The 19,268-nt window shown below is 37.3% G+C and overlaps 1 protein-coding gene across 5 annotated transcripts in view; it reads right to left on the minus strand.

Annotated features, from left to right (window-relative positions):
* The window catches only part of HERC2 (HECT and RLD domain containing E3 ubiquitin protein ligase 2), a 273,779-nt gene that overhangs the window by 49,043 nt on the left and 205,468 nt on the right, over nt 1–19,268 (minus strand). For all 5 annotated transcript variants that reach the window (XM_078448928.1, XM_078448927.1, XM_078448930.2 and 2 more), the window contains 10 exons: nt 17,732–17,822; nt 17,255–17,432; nt 16,987–17,068; nt 16,732–16,903; nt 15,821–15,965; nt 14,885–15,110; nt 8,207–8,378; nt 7,153–7,342; nt 6,471–6,611; nt 1,973–2,164 (listed from right to left, as the gene is read on the minus strand). In XM_078448928.1, the coding sequence (XP_078305054.1) occupies nt 1,973–2,164; nt 6,471–6,611; nt 7,153–7,342; nt 8,207–8,378; nt 14,885–15,110; nt 15,821–15,965; nt 16,732–16,903; nt 16,987–17,068; nt 17,255–17,432; nt 17,732–17,822 (1,589 nt within the window). The remainder of the gene's footprint in view (nt 1–1,972; nt 2,165–6,470; nt 6,612–7,152; nt 7,343–8,206; nt 8,379–14,884; nt 15,111–15,820; nt 15,966–16,731; nt 16,904–16,986; nt 17,069–17,254; nt 17,433–17,731; nt 17,823–19,268) is intronic.

The raw sequence follows: 19,268 nt of genomic DNA on the forward strand, positions 1-19,268 counted from the left end.
ACAAATAAGAATATGTTATTGCAGCAGTAAGAGCCTGAAAATTTTTGAAATTTAGAGAAAAAAACTATTGTGTATTCTATACTTTCCAGGAATAAATGATTTTTCTCCTCTATTTTTCCTCACATTTAGATAACAAATAGATGAGCTTAGTAAATAGTTTTGTTAATGACAAACTAATATCACTGCTATCTAGGTAACAGGACTATAAATTCAGACATTTCTCTTTTAAGAGTCCCAAATATTAGGTTGGGGTGACACAAGACCAGCATCTTGCCCCTGGCCAGGATAGTCTGAAGACAATCCTATCTTTGCTTCTGTTTCCCCTTAAACGTAGTGTGCATCACTGGGACACACATGTTGGGAGCATCAAACACCTACCACACAGTCCACCAGGAGTTTTCTGGGCTTCACAATCCTCCTCTGAAAATCCCATCACTCCCCCAGGAGAGGTCAACAAGAAGAGGGTGACAGGCATCACAGATGTGGCTTTTCCCTCAGAGCACTCAGGGTCCAGTCCCATTTCTCCCACCCACCAGCAACCTGAGTGTCCACAGCCAGTGGACAATGTCTCAGAGCCTCAGTTTCCTCATCTGTAAACAGAGAACATCTACCATCTATACTGAGAATGCACTCACAACTGGGCCTGGCAGATATGTGTGTACTAAATATTGGGCATTATTACTTTAAATCCATGTCCTCATTCATATCCTTTCCTCTCACAAATGCAATAAACTTGTGAAAAAACAAAAACACAAAAAAACAAAAAACAAAAAGCTTTTGCTTGTGGCAATTCATCTTGATTCAATCTCTCAGAATTGTGCCAAGTACCTTGCCTTAAAAAACTAGAAAGTAGGAAACCTACCTCCTGTTCTTCCTGAATATGATTAAGAAATAACAAGCCCCAAACCATTTAATTTACTAACTACCAAATCATTTACTATGTTTTCAAGACCACTCAACCACACTTAAGTATTTTCTCACTTGGGCGGCAGTGATATAAGGTCTAGAAAAACACAGGTTACATTTCTGTACAGAGTTCATGGCATCAGACTCCCTGATGTGGCCAGTTCTAAAAAGGCAGAAGGCCACTGATAAATAAAAGAGTCGTTAGGAAGCCAAAAAGTTTTAGGACTGATCAATCCAATTTCTAAGATGTACTGATATGATGCTGACTTTATACCCTAAACTAACCACATGTAGCTATACACATTTAAATTAGTTAAAGCTAAATAAAATGAAAACTTCAGTTCTTCAGGTGCACTAGTCATCAAGTGGTCAACAGGTACATGTGACTGGAAGCCACTATACCGGATGGCTCAGCTAGCCACCACAGTAGAAAATCCTGATGGACCTCGTGTTACCAAATATTAAAACTATTTTAAAGCATAATGGTTAGGTTAATGTACAGAAGAGTCCATAAATGGACGCAAATATATACAAGAATTTACAATATGATTAAAATGTTTTTCAAATCATTGGGAAAAGGATGGATTATTATTACTATTATTCAATAAATGGTTGTCAGACAACAAGTTTGCCATCTAGGAAAAAATAAAGTTGGATCCCTACATTATCCCATATATCAAGATAAATCCCAGATGGCTCAAAAATGTAAATATAATAAATGAAATCATAAAAATAATTGGAAGAAACTTGGAAAATTTTCTTTAAATAATGTCACATAGGCAAGCAGTTTTTCAGCATAATACAAAATCCAGAAGCCATCAATGAAAAAAACTGGCAGATCCAACTTCATAAAAATCAGAAATTTCTAAATGGCAAAAAATACCAAAATGATGTCAGAAGGCACAGTGAGGACAACCACAGCACACAGGACAGAGAAAGGGCTTGTTTACAAGGAGTCCTTCTGAACTGCTATCTCCTAGAATAAAATCAAGCACGAGAGAAGGTGTGATGCCAACAGTAGCATATCTCTCAGAGAGAAGCCCACGACACCCATCACATGGCTCACCTGTGGGTATGCGGTACCCATGCCAGACAGCACAGCTGACAGCACATCCCTGCCCTTGTCCCCTGCCCGGCTGCACACGGACAACTTCAGCAAGTCCACCATGACACGAGTGTCATCCGCAACGAGCAGACTAGTGAATTCATCCAAGGACTGAGGTTCTGGGCCTGTTGCTTTATTTTGGCTTTCAACATCCTAAAAAGTCCAACAATTAAAATGAGGAATGATACATTATGAAATAGTCACCAGTTTACCCATAAACTCAAAGAATACATGACTACTACTGATGAATAAGGGACTTTCTGAGGCCTTTAGCTTTTAAGAGCATGAAATGCCAGGTTAAGAAAGGACAGACCTCTAAAATTTCCACCACCATGTACTATGCTTTCAAGACCAATTAACTATTTTACAAAATACTGATAATATCTATGAAAAGGCATGCGTAAACTATAAATAAATGACAATTTATACTGTGACCAAATTCGAATCATAGGTGGACGGCCTGGAATGAAGTCACAACATATACAATTTACCCCTCCCTGATTCATAAGATATGCTTGGGAATTTTCTATCAACTAAATTTGTACTTTTACATGTTTTGCCTACATTCTCTATATAACTCTTTCCTAGAATCTCTAAATCGCTTTAAAGTGACTTGTTGGCTGGCACGTAACACAGTATCCATTATCTCTTGTTCCTTGGGTACTTTGAAAATGAAAATAGATATTCTCCTCTTACTTCTCATTCACAGTATGTCAGTTAGAACATACCCCACCTGTCATCATTTACCTCTCCCTCCTCTGTAGCAGGTGAAAGGAGCCCCTTATTTGCCTGTGGCAGCCTCTGACCTTGTGAGGATGTCCCATCCAGCACTGCTGCCTCACAGCCTGCTATCCAACACCTAAGAGCGTCTTGGGGGTTGTAGTGGGGTTTGACTTATAGAAAGGAACAAGGAGCCATCAGAGATGAGAAATCCCAGAGCTTTTGACGTAGAGGGAATGGGAATCACTGAGACCCTGTGCTGAATGGGGAATAACACAGGACCTTCTAGTTCCCCAGGCAGAGTCTGGATCATTAGGGGAAGAACAAGATTCCAGATGTGCCTCTCCTTTTCTCTTTTGCTTTCTGGATCTCAGCAAAACTAGTGCCAACCTTTCCAGAAAAAGAAACGAGATAAAGGAAGCACAAGCCCCACATAGGAAACTTAAGGGAAATGTGACATACCCAATGTGCAAATTCCACAGACTTAGGCCCTGGACACCATACTTCTCTGTGCTAGGAACACAGTTCCTCCCTTTAAAGAAATGGACCCTGCTCCTACCTCTGCATGGATTCCCAGAGATCGTTAAGTGTAGTTCATCAGAAATGATGCCATTACAGAATCTCACTCACTGAAGAGCAGCAAAAGCATTCAGTGGAATATATTAACACGTGATTAATACTAACCTAATACTAATATGAAAATTATTTATTTACATTTACATTTTATGTTATTTATTTATTTATTTATGACTCAAACCAAAACTGAAATGATAGGAATTTAGGGGTATAATCTGGTTAGTGCCTATGTCTCTTAAATAAACTGGTAGGAAAGAAATCCCTCTTCTACCTAAAAGCAAAAATTTTACATAATTCAGGATAATTTCTGCATTAAACCTTCACCATAGGAGATCATGAAGTAGGAGAAGCTGAGTCTAGACACCTAATTTATAAATGGCAATCTTTTTATTACCACAGATGGTTAAGAATAATTTCCATAGGACATATTTTTGCCAGTAGTAATAAAATAATAAATCTAGAGTTCCAAATGTAATTGAAAATAATGCATGTTAAGTAGGTGATGGGGATTAAGGAGTACACTTGTTTGATGAGCACTATCATTTATACCTGAAACTAATATTACACTGTTAACTAACTGGAATTTAAGTAAAAACTTAAAATAAAAAAAAAAAAAAACAAAAAACGCATGTTTGTCCCCAAAGAAGAAGGGAGAGAGTATGAGCAGGGTAAGATAGCCCAGCACAGGGAGCACCTAAGTGGGGGTGGGGAGGGTGTCCACATGTGGTGGTGGCTGGTGTGACAGAATGGGTCCCTGCTTTGGCAAGCCAGCTTGGGAGGTGAGGGAGAGGTCACAAATCAAGCAGTTGAGCAGAAGTCAAACTGGTTTTGAGCATCAGAAGCTGTGCAGAGAAAAGGGGGTATCCATTGGGGATGACTTCTGGTTTTGAGTGTCAGAAGCTGTGTGGAGAAAAGGGGGTATCCATGTGGGGCAAGGTGTGGCAGCCAACATGGGAGGCTGGCTACCTAAGAGGAAGTAAATAAACTGCCAATAACAGGAATCAGGTTTCTCACTTTCAGAGAAGAGAGTTATAAATACAGAGGGGGAGAAAAGAAGAATGAATCCTGTGTAGGTATTAGAATTGATTGTACTGTTGTGAACCAGTGGTTTTCAAGATATGTAGGTATATAGTGAAATAAATATAAGAATACATATCTATTGTGTGAATATACATACACATACACATTTATTCCCTAGCTGTGTCCACTAAGAATGCTTGAGAACATCAATACCCCAACTTAAATGAGGACATGAAGGCCCAGATCTTGCCTTCTAAATGCCATTCTCCACTAAAAAGAACCAAGACTTCCTAGAGAAACATTTGATTTCTGGGCTGGAGAATAAATCATTTTGTTGAGACTAGAACTGTGTGTTGTGCCAGAAAGCAAGGAAACACGCAAAAAATGATGAGAACAGGTTAAAGGGACACATAAAATTCTACAAAATAGTTAAAGAAGAAGTAACACTAACCCTTCAAACTATTCTAAAAAAGAAACAGTAAAAAAGAACACTGTCCCAACTCATTCCACTAAGGCCAGTATTCCTCAAATACCAGGCAGACATCATAAGAAAACTATAGATTAGTAGTATCCTTTATGAATACAAGCTATAAAAACCCTCAACAAAATAGCAAATCAATCCAGCAACAAATAAAAGGATTATATACTTTAAATACAGAAAGGGAGAGAGGAAAGATAAATTCTGTGGTTGTTGGACTGAAACTGAAAATGTTTTTTGGTTTTCATTCTAAGCTGAAAAGTGGTTTGAACTACTCATGGTTTTGCTGGGGGTTTTTTCGTTTACTTATTTTGAGAGAGAGAGTGTACAAGCACATGCACAAGTGGGGGAGGGGTAGAGAGAGGGAGAGACAGAATCCTAAGCAGGCTCCAAGGTACAATCACAGAGCCTGACATGGGGATCGATCTCATGAACTGCAAGACCATGACCTGAGCTGAAATCAAGAGTGGAACGCTTAACTGACTGAGCCACCCAGGTACCCCTCATGGTGTTTATTATAAAGAAGATGCTAAAAAAAAAAAAAAAAATGCTCAGCTGCATGCATGTTTGCTGAGAAGGTGTAAACCAAGAACATCCGATAGCAGTCAACTTACCAAGTTTCCAGATCTTGTTTCTAAACTCTATGATCTACTAAAAGGAATCAGGGATCGTTGGAGAAATGGGTGATTCCCGAGCAGGGACAGGGCAAATGAAAGATAAGTCCAGAACACACTGTTGTACCAAAAAGTAAGGAAGTGCTCAAAGAATTATGGGAGCATGTCAGGACAAATGAACCAGCCAAAAAGGTCTCCCAAGGGCCAAGTCTAGGATAATTGGGGTGTCAAATGAGGATAGTAATGTATGTCATTATTGAGTAAAGTAGGATCCCATCCAACTTTATATCATCATAGATAGACAGACAGACAAAGATGAGAAGGGAGCTTCTCACAGAAGAACAGCAACAATTCTATTCCAAAAGGAATGATGAAATCTGAAAAATCATCATGTGACAACACAGTTATAACGAATTCAGCTAGAATCATCAACAGATACTAGAAACTAGTGGGTAAAAATATGATGAGGAACAAGGTACTTATAGGTATTTACAGTCTCAAAGTATCTCCTCATGAATAATTACTAATACACTCTTATTAACTTCTGGTAGAGAAACCTGGCAGATACTCTTAAGTGATAAGAATTAGTATCACTAGTAATGCAGCAAATCAACAATGAACATACCCCAGAGGGGTGCAATGAAAAGAACTCTACATCCTTTGTATGGTGTTTCAGCCAAAAGGAAGGACTAAAGAATGTCCCATATTGAGTACTAAAGAAACAACACACAACCCTGAGATGGGTTCTAAACCCATAAAGGACACTATTGGAACAATGAGCAAAAACCTGATTAAGTCTATGGATTAGAAAGTAATCCTGGATCAATGTAATGCCCTGACACTCAGGAAATACACACTAAAGCCTTGAGGATGAAAGGGGATTGTGCCCTACAGCTCCCCCACAATGGTTCAGAAATGCCAACAACTGGAGAACCTAGGTGAACGGTATATGGTAGTATAATGTGTTGTATTTCTATGTACTATTTCTCCAACTTTTGTGTACATTTAAGATTATTTCCAAATAAAATGTTAAAAAAGAAATCCCTTTGACCTCTTTGGTTTTTGTCATAGTTTCTGCAATGATGCTGGCAGCTCCTGGGTCATCCGTCACTGGGATAAATGGTCTAGAAGAAGCTGAGGAAGCAGATGGGGTCACTGCAGAGGGGGTCATGGCATCTTCAGAAGAGATCATCTAGTTTAAAAAGTATACAAGAAAAGGAAAAACTCAGCAACATGGCACACTTCCCACACAATTTCAAAAAGCCTGATCTCAAACCCCTTGGGTCATCTGGAATGTCACAGATGTTATAGAGGTTAGCAAGGAGCATACACCACCAGCTCCAGTGGGGTACAGGGCAACCCTGCAAAGTCAAGCACATTCATATTCCCATGAAAACCTATTAATATTCACAATGGTCACATGAAGATTAAAATGAGCTCACAACTCTTCAAGTTGGATTTTTCCCCAAAATAGCTTTAAGGTGTCAGAATTGCAAATAAAGGACTATGGATTTGAATTTAACAACTTTTTAAACGAATAAATCTATTTCTACTTAAGCACTAAAAAGATCCTTTTAAATAAAATATTTTCTAATCCAAGCCAAAAATCACAGAAGTAGGCACAAAAGCACTCTGAATTAGTGGAAGAATGACTTATACTTCTCTAGATACAAAGTAGCTACCATTTCCTTTTTGATCTAATGTTGCTTTATTGCTTTTCTATTTATTTTTACCTCTCCTCTCTTTTCTTGCCATGGATTTGGACTCAGTCTGTCTTCAATATCAATAGCCAGTACACATTCCTCTGCATTCACAGGACTGGCCATAGCAGACACATCAGAAGGAGGTGCCGAGGAGGAGAATGAGGGACACTCCACTGGGGCGATCATGCCAGCTGGCATGAGGGCCCCAACCACCGCATCTCTGTCAGGAGAGAAAGCCAGACCTGTGGTGAACTGCCCTTTACCACTGCAGGACAGAAGAGTCAGGAGCAGGGACAAGCCCTTACTGAATGATGCCCTCATTTTTATAGGATACACATAAAGGAGTTTTGGGAAACTAATGAGCTAATATTCATCAACTAAAAGCTAAAATGTTTACTTAAGATCTTATTTATCTGAATGACCACAGTGATGACAGGTGGAAAAATATCAAACATAAAAATCAGACAAGAATAAACCCCTGGATTTCCCTGAGAAATCTTCTAGGGTTATTGTTAGAGGATAATTTTTTATTTACTGAGAGCTGTGTACCAAGGGTGCTTCACACAAAGTTGCAAAGACTAAACATCTTCTCAATGACAGAGTTGGACTTTGGTCTGAAATTAATTTTCCTATGTAATTTATTTCTACTCATCAAGTCCATAACCATGACAGATGGGCAACTTATTCAGACTGAGAAAATAGCAGCAAGATGTTGGAAAGTCAGTATTATCAAAACTCTGCCTCATCAAGTGTTTGAGTGAAGAAGATGACCAGTGGTCTTAAACATTACTGCATATTCGTATCAATACACATCAATATCATTCCTCAAACAGTAATGCTTAGAGTTTACTCACCATAAAGAATAACAAAATGTTTTTTAAGTTTGGATTTCTGATTCCTATTTCATTCCCCATTAAAGAAAGCACAAAGATACCATCATTCACTATCTAAGGGTATATGAACTAAAACTCACAGCATTTAAAGATAACACCACAATAGTCTCCTAGACATATGATCAAACAAAAATACAGAAACTCAAAGTTTACATAACTACAGGATTTCAAAAGTTAGCCAAGAAGCCTACCTGGCATACATGATTTGCAATGCTGTAAGTATATGAGACAAGGCCTGCTGTTTGGCCAGATTTCCATCCAATGACAGAAGAATCTTGGCAAGAGAAGGGCGATTTGGCTTAGAATTATTTGCACCACTGATTTTATTACTGGCAGCAGAAGAATCAGCATCTGAAGGCACACCTGAAAAAGGAAAATAAAGTGCGGGTTCAACTTTAAAGATCAGAGTTTGCTCTATTCCTATTTGACCTTTCAGTTTAGTTCTAAAACACACTGTAATCTGCATTTTCCTATTTCATAGATCAGGTATTAGGTTCATTAATGGTCTCCCAGAGTAAAAACAAAAACAAAAACAACAACAATTATTTATCTATACTTCTAAAAACAAGCTATTTTCATCAAAGATTTGCTATAACTGAAAAAAAAATATGCAGATTTTTGCTAAATGCATTTATTACATATGTGCTATGAAAATACAATAACTGCCTGTATTTACTTACCACTGAAATGCAAAACAAAAAATAATACAAAACAATGGAGAGAAGACAAGATGTTCACCAATAAATAGTCTTACTAAACACATGTTCCGACTCTTCACTGCCCAAAGAGCTCACAGGCCTCAGCCAAGGGAAGGGAACCAGGTGGAGTACAGTAGTCTATGTGCATAAAGGGGGCAGACCTCAGAGTCAGGGAGGCCAATATAGTCAGAGTTCATAGAACAGAAGCAGAGAGGAGAGAGTTGCCCCGATATTGCTCTGAAGTTGTGCAGGTAACCTCACTCACCCCAGCTGAGGATGCAGCAAAAGGTGATGCATGCCTACATGACAGGAAACTTCCCAAAGTCAAAGAAAGAACTACATGAAAGGACTGGAGGCCCAGTGCACCATCTTGAAGAATACAGAGGGACAAGCATATCACTTGCTCCCGTCAGCCACACAGGAAGACCCCATGATTCATTGGGCACTAAGTATTCAGAAGGATCTTGTCTCAGCAGTGGAGAATAACCAGCCCCAGACTAATAAGAGGTCTGAAGCCACTAAACAAATCCAAAACCAAGACCCAAAAGGAACAAAATGTTTCAGAGTAAGGAAGTCAGGAAGACTTATAGACATACAAAAAGCTCTAGCAACATCCAAAGTAAAGTTCACAATGTACAGTATCTAACTAAAAGTTACCAGGTAGGCAGGAAGACAGGAAAATACTAGCCAATTCATAAATATTAAGAAAAATCAATGGATCTAAATAACCCAGAACTGACATAAATGTCAGAACCAGCAGACATGGAAATTAAAACACTTATTATACCTATATTATGTATGTTCAAAAGGGGAAATGGAAATGTGAAAGATATAAAAACACTCAAATCAAATTTCCAGAAAGGAAACTACAATGTCTGAGATTAAAATAGTTTGGTGACATAATCAGCACATTAGAAAATGAAAACTAGTGAATTTGAAGACATAGCAATGGAAGCTATGCAAAATGAAACTGAGGAGAAAAGAAAGCAAAAAATGAACAGAGCACCAATTACCTATGGGACAATTTCAAGAGACCTAACACATAGAGAACCAGAGTTCCCAAAAGAGGAGAAAGAGAAAGGTACAGAAAAACAATTTTTTGAAGAAAAAAAAATCTGAAAAATTTCCAGATTTGATGAAAATTATAAACCCAAAGATCCAAGAAGTACAAGCACAAGATCCATGAAGATAACTGTACCAAGACACATTGTAGTCAAATTGCTCAAAACCAGGGGGATAAAGAGAAAGTCTCAAAACTGTGTGAGAAGAAAGACACATTACATACAGAACAACAAAGATAAGAATAACAGCAAATTCCCAATGAAAACAATGCAAGCTAGAAGACACTGGGTCTTCTTTAAAGAACTAAAAGAAAAAGCTGTCAACCTATAATTCTATACCCAGCTAAAATAAATTGCAAAAATGAAGCAAAATAATGACTAGTTCAGACATTAAGAGCTGACAGGAAAAATCCCCAGCACATCTACACCATAAAACATAAAAAAGGAAGTCCTTCAAGTAGAAGGAAAATAATGCCAGATGGAAACATGGTTTTCCACAAAGGGATGAAGAACCCTGAAAATGGCAACTACATGAGTAAATATAGAGGCATTCTTCTCTTATTATTTAAAACATTTGAATTGATAACCTAATGTTTAAAGTAAATTAATTTTAGGGCCACCTGGGTGGCTCAGTCAGTTAAGCGCACAACTTTGGCTCAGGTCATGATCTTGTGGTTAGTGAGTTCAAGTCCTGCTTGACTGTCAAGCTGTGCTGACAACTCGGAGCCTGGAGCCTGCTTCAGATTCTGTGTCTCCCTCTATCTCTGCCCCTCCCCTGCTCATGCTCTTGTCTGTCTGTCTGTCTCTCTCTCTCTCTCAAAAATAAAATAAACATAAAAAGATTTTTTTTAATAAAGAAAATTAATTTTAAACGCTGTGATGTTTATAACATACACAGAAATATGACAACAATAGCACAAAGTCTGGGAGGGAAGAAATAGAATATACTGTTATATAATTCATATACTATATGTGAAATAGTGTAACATCTAAAGATAGACTATAATAAGTTAAAGGTGTATAATATACACTCTAAAATAATCAGTAAAATAGCATAGTATGTTAGCACTCCTAGAAAACAAAGGAGAAAAAATATAAAAAATAATTTAATGGAAGGCAAAAAGAAAACAATGAACAATGAGGACTGATAAAAAAAAAAAACAGGATGATAGATTTAAAACAAATACATTAATCATATTAAATGTAATTGGACTAAACACCCCCAGTTAGAGGTTGTCAGCACAAATTTTAAAAAGCAAAATTCAACTATATGTTGCCTAAAGGGAAGTTTCTTTTATTTTTTTAAATATTTTGTAATGTTTATTTATTTTGAGAGAGAGAGAAACAGAGCATGAGTGGGGGAGGGGCAGAGAGGGAGACAATCTGAAGCAGGCTCCAGACTCTAAGCTGTCAGTACAGGGCCCAACATGGGGCTCAAACCCATGAACCATGAGATCATGACCTTAGCCAAAGTTGGATGCTTAACTGACTGAGCCACCCAAGCACCCCAAGGAAACTTCTTTTAATATAAAGACACAATACGTTAAAAGGAAAAGGATGAAAAAGATATAGTATGTCACAGTGCATGGAATAGCATGGTTATATACTATACAGCACTGATCAAAGAAAGCTGGAGTGGCTATATTAATACGGGACAAATTAGATTTTAAAAACAAAAAACTTCAAAGCAAAGGGATAAAAAGGATAACTGACAGAATGATTACAAAGTCAAATAATCAAGGAGAGCAAAGTAAATGGCTCCATATGAAAAGCAGGAAGATCCTAAATCAATGACCTAAGCTTCTAATATAAGAAATTAGAACAAATTAAACCAAAAGAAAAAGAAACAAATTAACAAGATTAGAGCACACATCACTAAAACAGAAAACAGAAAAACAATAGAGAAAAATCAAGGAAACTATAAATTTGTTATTTGAAAAAAATTAGTAAAATTGATAAACCTCTAGACAAACTGGTAAGAGAAGATACAGTCACCAATATAAGGAATGAAAGAAATGGCATTACTATAGATTCCACAAATATTAAAAGGAAAATAAGCCAATACTGCCAATAAATTCAACAACTTAGATGAAAGGACAACTTCCATCAAAGACATAAATCTTACTAGAAAAGAAAGAGATAACCTTGTATCCCTTAAAGGAATTAAATTTGTGGTTAAAAGACAGAAAGAAACCCCACAAAGAAAACACTAGGCCCATATGGCTTCATTAATGAATTCTATTGAAAGAGTACCAATTATACACAAATTTAAAAGGAAAATGAAAAGCAGGGAACATTTACCACTTCATTCTATGAGGTGAGCATTACCCTGACCATGATACCAAAACCATACAGAGACATTTGAGAAGCACAGACCACTATCTACCACGAACAAAGAGGAAAAAGTTCTTAAAAATTTTTTTTAGCAAACTGAATCTAACAAAGAATAACCCATAAGTCAAAACAAAGTTTAAAAGGGAATTTTTAAAATACACAAAAGTGAATAAAAAAAAACAAACAACATATCAAAATTTGTGAGCTATAGCTAAAAAGCAGTGCTGAAAGGAAAATTTATACTATTAAAAGTTTACATTAGGAAAAATAAAAGGTCTCAAATCAATGAGATGATCAAGAAACTAGACAAAAAATAACAAAATAAACATAAAGCAAGCATAAAGAAAGAACTAATGAAGATGAGAACAGACAGCTAAAAGCAGATAAACAACAGAGAAAAATTTTAAAAACCAAAAAGCTGCAAAACCAAGGGGGTTTATCCCAGATATGGAAGACAGACTCAAACACCTGTACATGAATATTCATGCAGGTTTTATTTGTAATAGCCTAAAACTAGAAATAATCCAAATGTCCTTCAGTGTGTGAATAGTTAAAACATAGAAGAGTACTCAGTGATAAAAAGGAATGGATTACTGAAACATGCAACAACATGGATGACTCTCCAGAGTACTGTGCTGATGGGAAAGGGCAATGTCAAAATGTAACAACATAATGTGACATGAAAAGAGCTGTAAGTTAAGCAGACCCACATGGAACCCCTGATTAATATAAATTGGAAAAGACAAGACTACAGTCAAGCCCCAGTTTCATCTATGTCAGAAAAGGAAACAGCACACAGGAAGGCTCAGGATCTTGCCCCAGTTTATACAGCTGATAAATGGTGAAGCCAGAAGACCACATTTCAGGTAATTATAAAAGCCGATGATGCTGGAGACTGAATGTCCCCTCATGAGTGACAGAGGAGAAAAAAATACATTTCTATTAGAATAAAGAAAGATAAAGTTGCCTTAAAAAAAATCAATTGTATTTCTATATATTAGAAAGTGCCAACTTGAGTATTTCTAGATAATACACAAGGAACAAAAATAATTTTCAAATGTCACTTATAACAGTATGAACAATATAAAATACTCCGGGATAAATACGATAAAGACTTATAAAGTAAAACTATAAAATATTGCTGAGAAAAATTAAAGACCTCAAAAAATGCAAAGAAATGCTACATCCATGGATTGGAAGATTCAATATTACGAAGATGTCTGAACTGATCCATAGTCAATGCAATCAAAATTCCAAGAAGGCTATTTCATAAAAACTGACAAGCTGATTCTAATACTCAAAACAGCATCTGAGAAAGAACAAAGCTAAAGAATTACCACAGCCCGAATGTGGGTCTTTTATAAAGTTATAGTAATCAAAACAATGTGGTATTAGCATCAAAACACAAAAATAAGTCAATAAAACTGAGCATCCAGAAATAGATCCACACATACACAGACAAATGATTTTTGACAAAAGTTCAAAAGACAATTCAACGGAGAAAGAATAGTTTTTTCAATATATGCAACTGAAACAACTGGGTATTCACACACATGCCTCCAAAACAGAATTTCAATGCACATCTCATACAATATATAAAATTTAACTCAAGATCAAGCATAGACCTAAATATCTACAACTAAAGATCTTACATAACACAGGAAATAAATCTTATGACCTTGAGTACACAAAGGTTTTTTTTAGATATAACACCCAGAGTACGAACCATTTAAAAAAAATTGGATCAAATGGATTTTATCAAAATTAATAATTTCTGCTCTTTAAAACTGACCTGAAGAGAATGAGAAGATAAGCCGTATTTCAAGAAAATATGTGCAAGTCACATATCTGACAAAAGACTTGGATCCAGAATATATAAAGAACATTCAAAACTCAATCATAAGAAAACAACCTAGTTTTAACTACAGTAAAGATAGGAATAGACACTACAACAAAACATATATTTGGATAGTAAATAAACATGATGCTTAACATCATTAGTCATCAGTGAAATGCAAAGTAAAACCACAATGAGATACCACTACATATCTACACAAATCTAGGCTAAAATTATAAAGACTGACCAAACCAAGTGTAGACAAAAATATGGAGGTGGTATTATTATCACCACAGGTGATAAATAACTAATTACAGTATATCCATAAGTGAAATATTACTCAACAATAAAAAGGAAAGAATTACTGATACATGCAACATGGAAGAATCTCAAAATAATTATGCTGAATGAAAAAAGATTTGAAAAGTATATACTGTACGATTCCATTTATATAAAACTCTAAAAAATGCAAATCTATATATAGTGTCAGAAGACAAGTCAGGAGTTGTGGGAGGAAGGGAACTTGAGAAGGGGCACAAAAGATATATCTGTGTTCACTTATCTTGACTCAGTGATGCTTTCACAGGCACAAACATGTCAAAGCTCACAGCAATTACACTTTAAATATGTACAGTTTGTTGATTATACCTGAATAGAGCTGTTGAAAATACCAAGTAGCCCAGCACAGTGCTTACATATGTCAAGCAGTTATTATACAGCACTGTCAGAGTAGACCTGATCATAATATAAGAATCAGCATCAGTACTTCCTTTTAAAATTTTCATTCCAGCATGCAAAAATCAGAGTACCATGATCTTGGTTCAGAATGCAGTTAATACAGTGCTACAAACTCTAATCTGGTGGTCTTATTAAATATTCTATCTAGAATGTTGCTGTACCATACAGAAGGATCTCATACTAAAAACAATGCTGTGTTACCTAAATATGAAGCACCTAAAGGGTCTCTTGCAGTCTGAAAGAGAACAGGCTCATGGACAGAGGGTGTTGCCACATCAACAGTAGTCCATGCCACACTGTGTGAAGACCCACAAGCCACTCGTGTGATCTTCTGGCCTTCTAAGCCTTGCACAAGTGTGGGCTTTCTATTAACCGTGGTTGTACCATTGCCCTGTTGGCCATGGTCATTATCCCCCCAAGCATAAACCTGTTACAGGGAACAAAAACAGAATTTTTCAACATTTCAAACATTTTCTCTAAAATTACTTCAAAATTCTTTCCAATGACTATCAATAAGTATCTACTTAATATCAATCCAATGAATTCATCTATTTGGCTTTGTTTTAGGAAGCAGGGAGATTCTCCTCTTCAATAAGGTTCAATACTTATTTTTTCCTTTATTTTGCAAAGAAAAATGATCAAAAACAATATTTTCACTTTTCCAGTAATTCACTTCTTGGCTTTACAGAACTAGAAGGAATAATTTAAGTCATTTTGTTTTAAAAACAGTGTGCTAATTTGTTGTCATAAATGAATTTTTAAAATATAACATTCATGAGCCTGTCATGGATGAGTAATACTTGTCATGAATGACTTTATTTCTAAAATGATGTACGTATATCTCTCCATCAGCTGTCAATTTCTAAAGTGAAACACTGCTAACACCTTAGCAGTAGGAGTACCTTCCATGACAATAATCTTTTCTCATTTACGGGTGGATTTTAGAGCAGGAAAACCCACTACTTTGTAATACATGTTAGTCAACAACTCTTTACTGGGTGCCCTGCCCATGCTTACAACTGGACAGATACACACAGGAACAAAATGGGCACAGCCCACCCTCCTAGTTCTTCATCATTTCATTTCATTTCATCATAAGTTACACTTTTGATACAAGGACTTGTCACCTCAGCTTACCTGCCCTGCGTCTGTGACTGCTAGGCAGTGCAGGGCCCCGACGGCCACATGCACAATCTTCTTCCCTCTCAGCCCTTCCACCACCTGTGGCTTTCGCACATGCACATCAGAGCCATGGCCCAACCTGAAGTAATCCCCCTTCCCCCTGCAAGAAAGTCAACAGTGTGCATTTTAATATATGGTTATCATCAGGTAATGTTCCACAGGAAAACACCCATTAAAGCCAACATGTTAACATCAGACTAAGTGCCTAGGGTCTCTGAAATTATGTTATAAAATAGTATATCATTAATTCAAATTAATTCACTAATTCTATAGTAAGATCCTTAACATATATTGTACAACACTTAAGTTACTGATGTAGATTTTAATATAAAGAGTTTGAACACATGACAATTTCAAATGCTTCTTAAAAGTCCTCTCAGGTCTAATTCTTCCTCAAGCTGCCGCTGAGTCATAACACTCAAGCAAAGGCCCATCACACTGTCACAAGGTCAGCTGGGTGCCCTACTCCTTTTAAATTTAATAAAGTAAGCTTTCACAAGACAGACATGAACTTTTTCAGGATCAAAGAAATAAAAAATCTGCTTTCTGTCCATTTGATCACTAGGCTTCTGGCATGGTAAGGAAGAAGAAACCCTCTATATAAACTTCATCTAAACAGAAAAGACAAGCTGGGCTAAAAATTCTCTACTGTTCTTTCCCAAATGACCGAGTTACAATGAGAAATTTATTATTATAATATTGTCACTAATCCTAAGTCAAAATAAATAAAAGAACAAAGATGCCTGGATAAGTAAGAAAATGAAGAGTTAACCATCCCTCCAGGGTAGGCATGGGGTACAGGGTGGAGGCCCACCACTGTCTACATGGACACGGACACATTGATGGGTGACCGGGAGTTTACGTACCAAGTCCATACCACTCCTGACTTGGTGAGAGCCAAGGAGAACTGAGCTCCACACTCAATCTGGCACACACCCTGTCCATTCAGTCTCTCAATGTTCTGGGGAATGTTACAGCCTTCACTTCCTCCTCGGCCCAATTTTCCAAAGTCACCATCACCCCAGGAAAATACCAAACCTAGGTTCAAAAAATATGTACTTCAGGCCAGCATTCATGATGTTCCTACCCACCCAGAAACATAGAGTCTGGCAGCAGCTCACCTTCATCAGTCAGAGCCAGGGTCTGTGCATCTCTACTTCCACATGCAACCTGGATAACTCTGTGACCAAGAAGGACTTTGACCTACTCAATTACAAATTTAAAAACAGAATCAAGCACAGGCACTGAAAAAACAAGGGAAATTTTTTCCACAGACTGAAAGCCAATAATGCACATGTCTTTATGAACTTTCCTAGACTCGAAGCTTATCTTCTCTTGAAATCAGCAGATGGTAAGTTTTCTGTAAGCAACAAAAATGTGTATAATCACCATTTTGGGCTTCAGTTGTGTTGTATTATCCCCATGTCCCAACCGGCCGTACTCTCCAAGGCCCCAGGTGTACAGCTCCCCACTGGATGTGAGGGCTGCGCTGTGCGAGCTGCCACAGGCAATATCTCGGATACGCTTGGTTTTCAGGGCCTCTATAAGCCGTGGCTTGTCACAGTTCCTAAAGCAAGATAAAATAATATTCCCCATAATTGATCAAGTCTTTTTAAAGAAGAAAAAAAGGACATCAACACTGATCCACATTTAGTCAAACATCTGTAGATCAACTATCAAACATTAAAACAGATCATGAGAGGCCAAATCACATGCACAGATATTTTTAACAAATACATATTTTAAGTTCCATTTTCAAAAATGACCTATCCTATTTAATTTTCTGCAAAATAACTACCAAAAGATGTTCACTATTATTATCAGTAACAGTTTCTTACTAGCAAGTAATGAAGAAAATATTCTTACATTCTGCTGAAGTGTCCAAGTTTGCCATCGTCACCTTCACCCCAGGAAAACACCTTCCCATCAACCGTTAAAGCCGTAGCATGCCGGCCACCTGCAACATCCACACAGATATGGGCTGCCAAAGTTGCATTACAAAAAGTTCACAGTGTAATTACTTACTCTGCCTGGCATAGAGTATGTGCTCAATGAATATGTGCTGAATAAATGAGTAGACAGGATCAACATTTCAGGGTGACAAATACATAAAGTAAGTGAAATTTTATTAAACTACAAAGTTGAAATCCTAGAAAGAATTTTACTTGCAATGAAGAAGAAAACAGTGCCATTTAATAAAGGGGTTCCTGTTATGTTAAATATACAAAAGATCAAAATTCAGATGGAAAAAAAGTAGAAATAAGTACATTTGTGATTAGGCAAATTATCAAATGTACTGGCAATTAAGCTTTAGAAAAATGCACACCAACAGTGAAGTTATTTAAGCAAAAACAGCATCATTTACAATTAAGGCACTGTACTCAATCTTCATGCTCATGCTCTTCCCCAGTGTGGACCACTGTCCCAGTCCATCCACTCTGCCCCATGATTGAACAACACTATCTTTACTGGCATTTTCTGTCACCTGTGTACCTGCCAACTCCTGAGATCCCAGTCCCCCACAACATTCATTCTGCCCTATTCTTTACCAACAGAACCCACAGCAAGGAGAGTAACAATACACTCAGCTAAAAAGTATACTTCCCAGACTCCCTTGTCCAGAGAGGATGGTGACAGAGACATGACAGAAGTGAGCAAGGCTTCCTGAAAACTGTTTTAGACGGAATGAGTGGGCTGGAGGAAACACCTGTCTGTGCTCACCTAGGAGAGCTGCATGGCCATCTATCAAGGATGGACAGAAAGAGCGAGCCTGTGCTTATGCTCCTCGTGGGCACTCAGCTACCATACTGGCCCTGGACCCCAGCCCCAGACTTTTACAGAGGAGAAAAGTAAAATTCTATCCTGCTCATGCCACTACTGTTTGGACTTGCTTTTATATGGGGTTAAACCCAAACCTATTCAGTGCAGGCATGAACTGAGTTTTGTATCTAATTTAGTTCCACTCCTCAGAGGCCTCACACAGTGCTTTGGAATAATTTTCAGCAAAGGTTCTAAATTGAGGGAGTGGGATTTTTTCAGAGGATCTTTCTTATCACTAGGGTTCACAGACACTTTGAAAATCTGAGGAAAGTTATAGGCTCTTTCCTCAGAAAGATATTCAAGCTTATATTTAAGCACAGAACATGATGATTTCAAAGATGTCATGAACCAGTGACCACTGTTTCTAGACTGAAAATGCATACCTTGGAGGGTTAGTCCCCACACGCCTGGAATGCCTACAACTACTGGTCTCTGAAAAGCCTTGTGTACCAACAATAAATTCTAGACCACCTGGAGATTTACATTATCCAACTTTTATTCTTAACAATTAAGTAAAACTTGAAAAGGAATCCAAGGACGCCCTCAGGAAAAATATTTAAGGGCCATAGTTATTTACAGAGCA

The sequence above is a fragment of the Panthera onca genome, chromosome B3 (assembly GCF_046562875.1).
Source record: "Panthera onca isolate mPanOnc1 chromosome B3, mPanOnc1 haplotype 2, whole genome shotgun sequence".
NCBI classification, from domain to species: Eukaryota; Metazoa; Chordata; class Mammalia; order Carnivora; family Felidae; genus Panthera; species Panthera onca.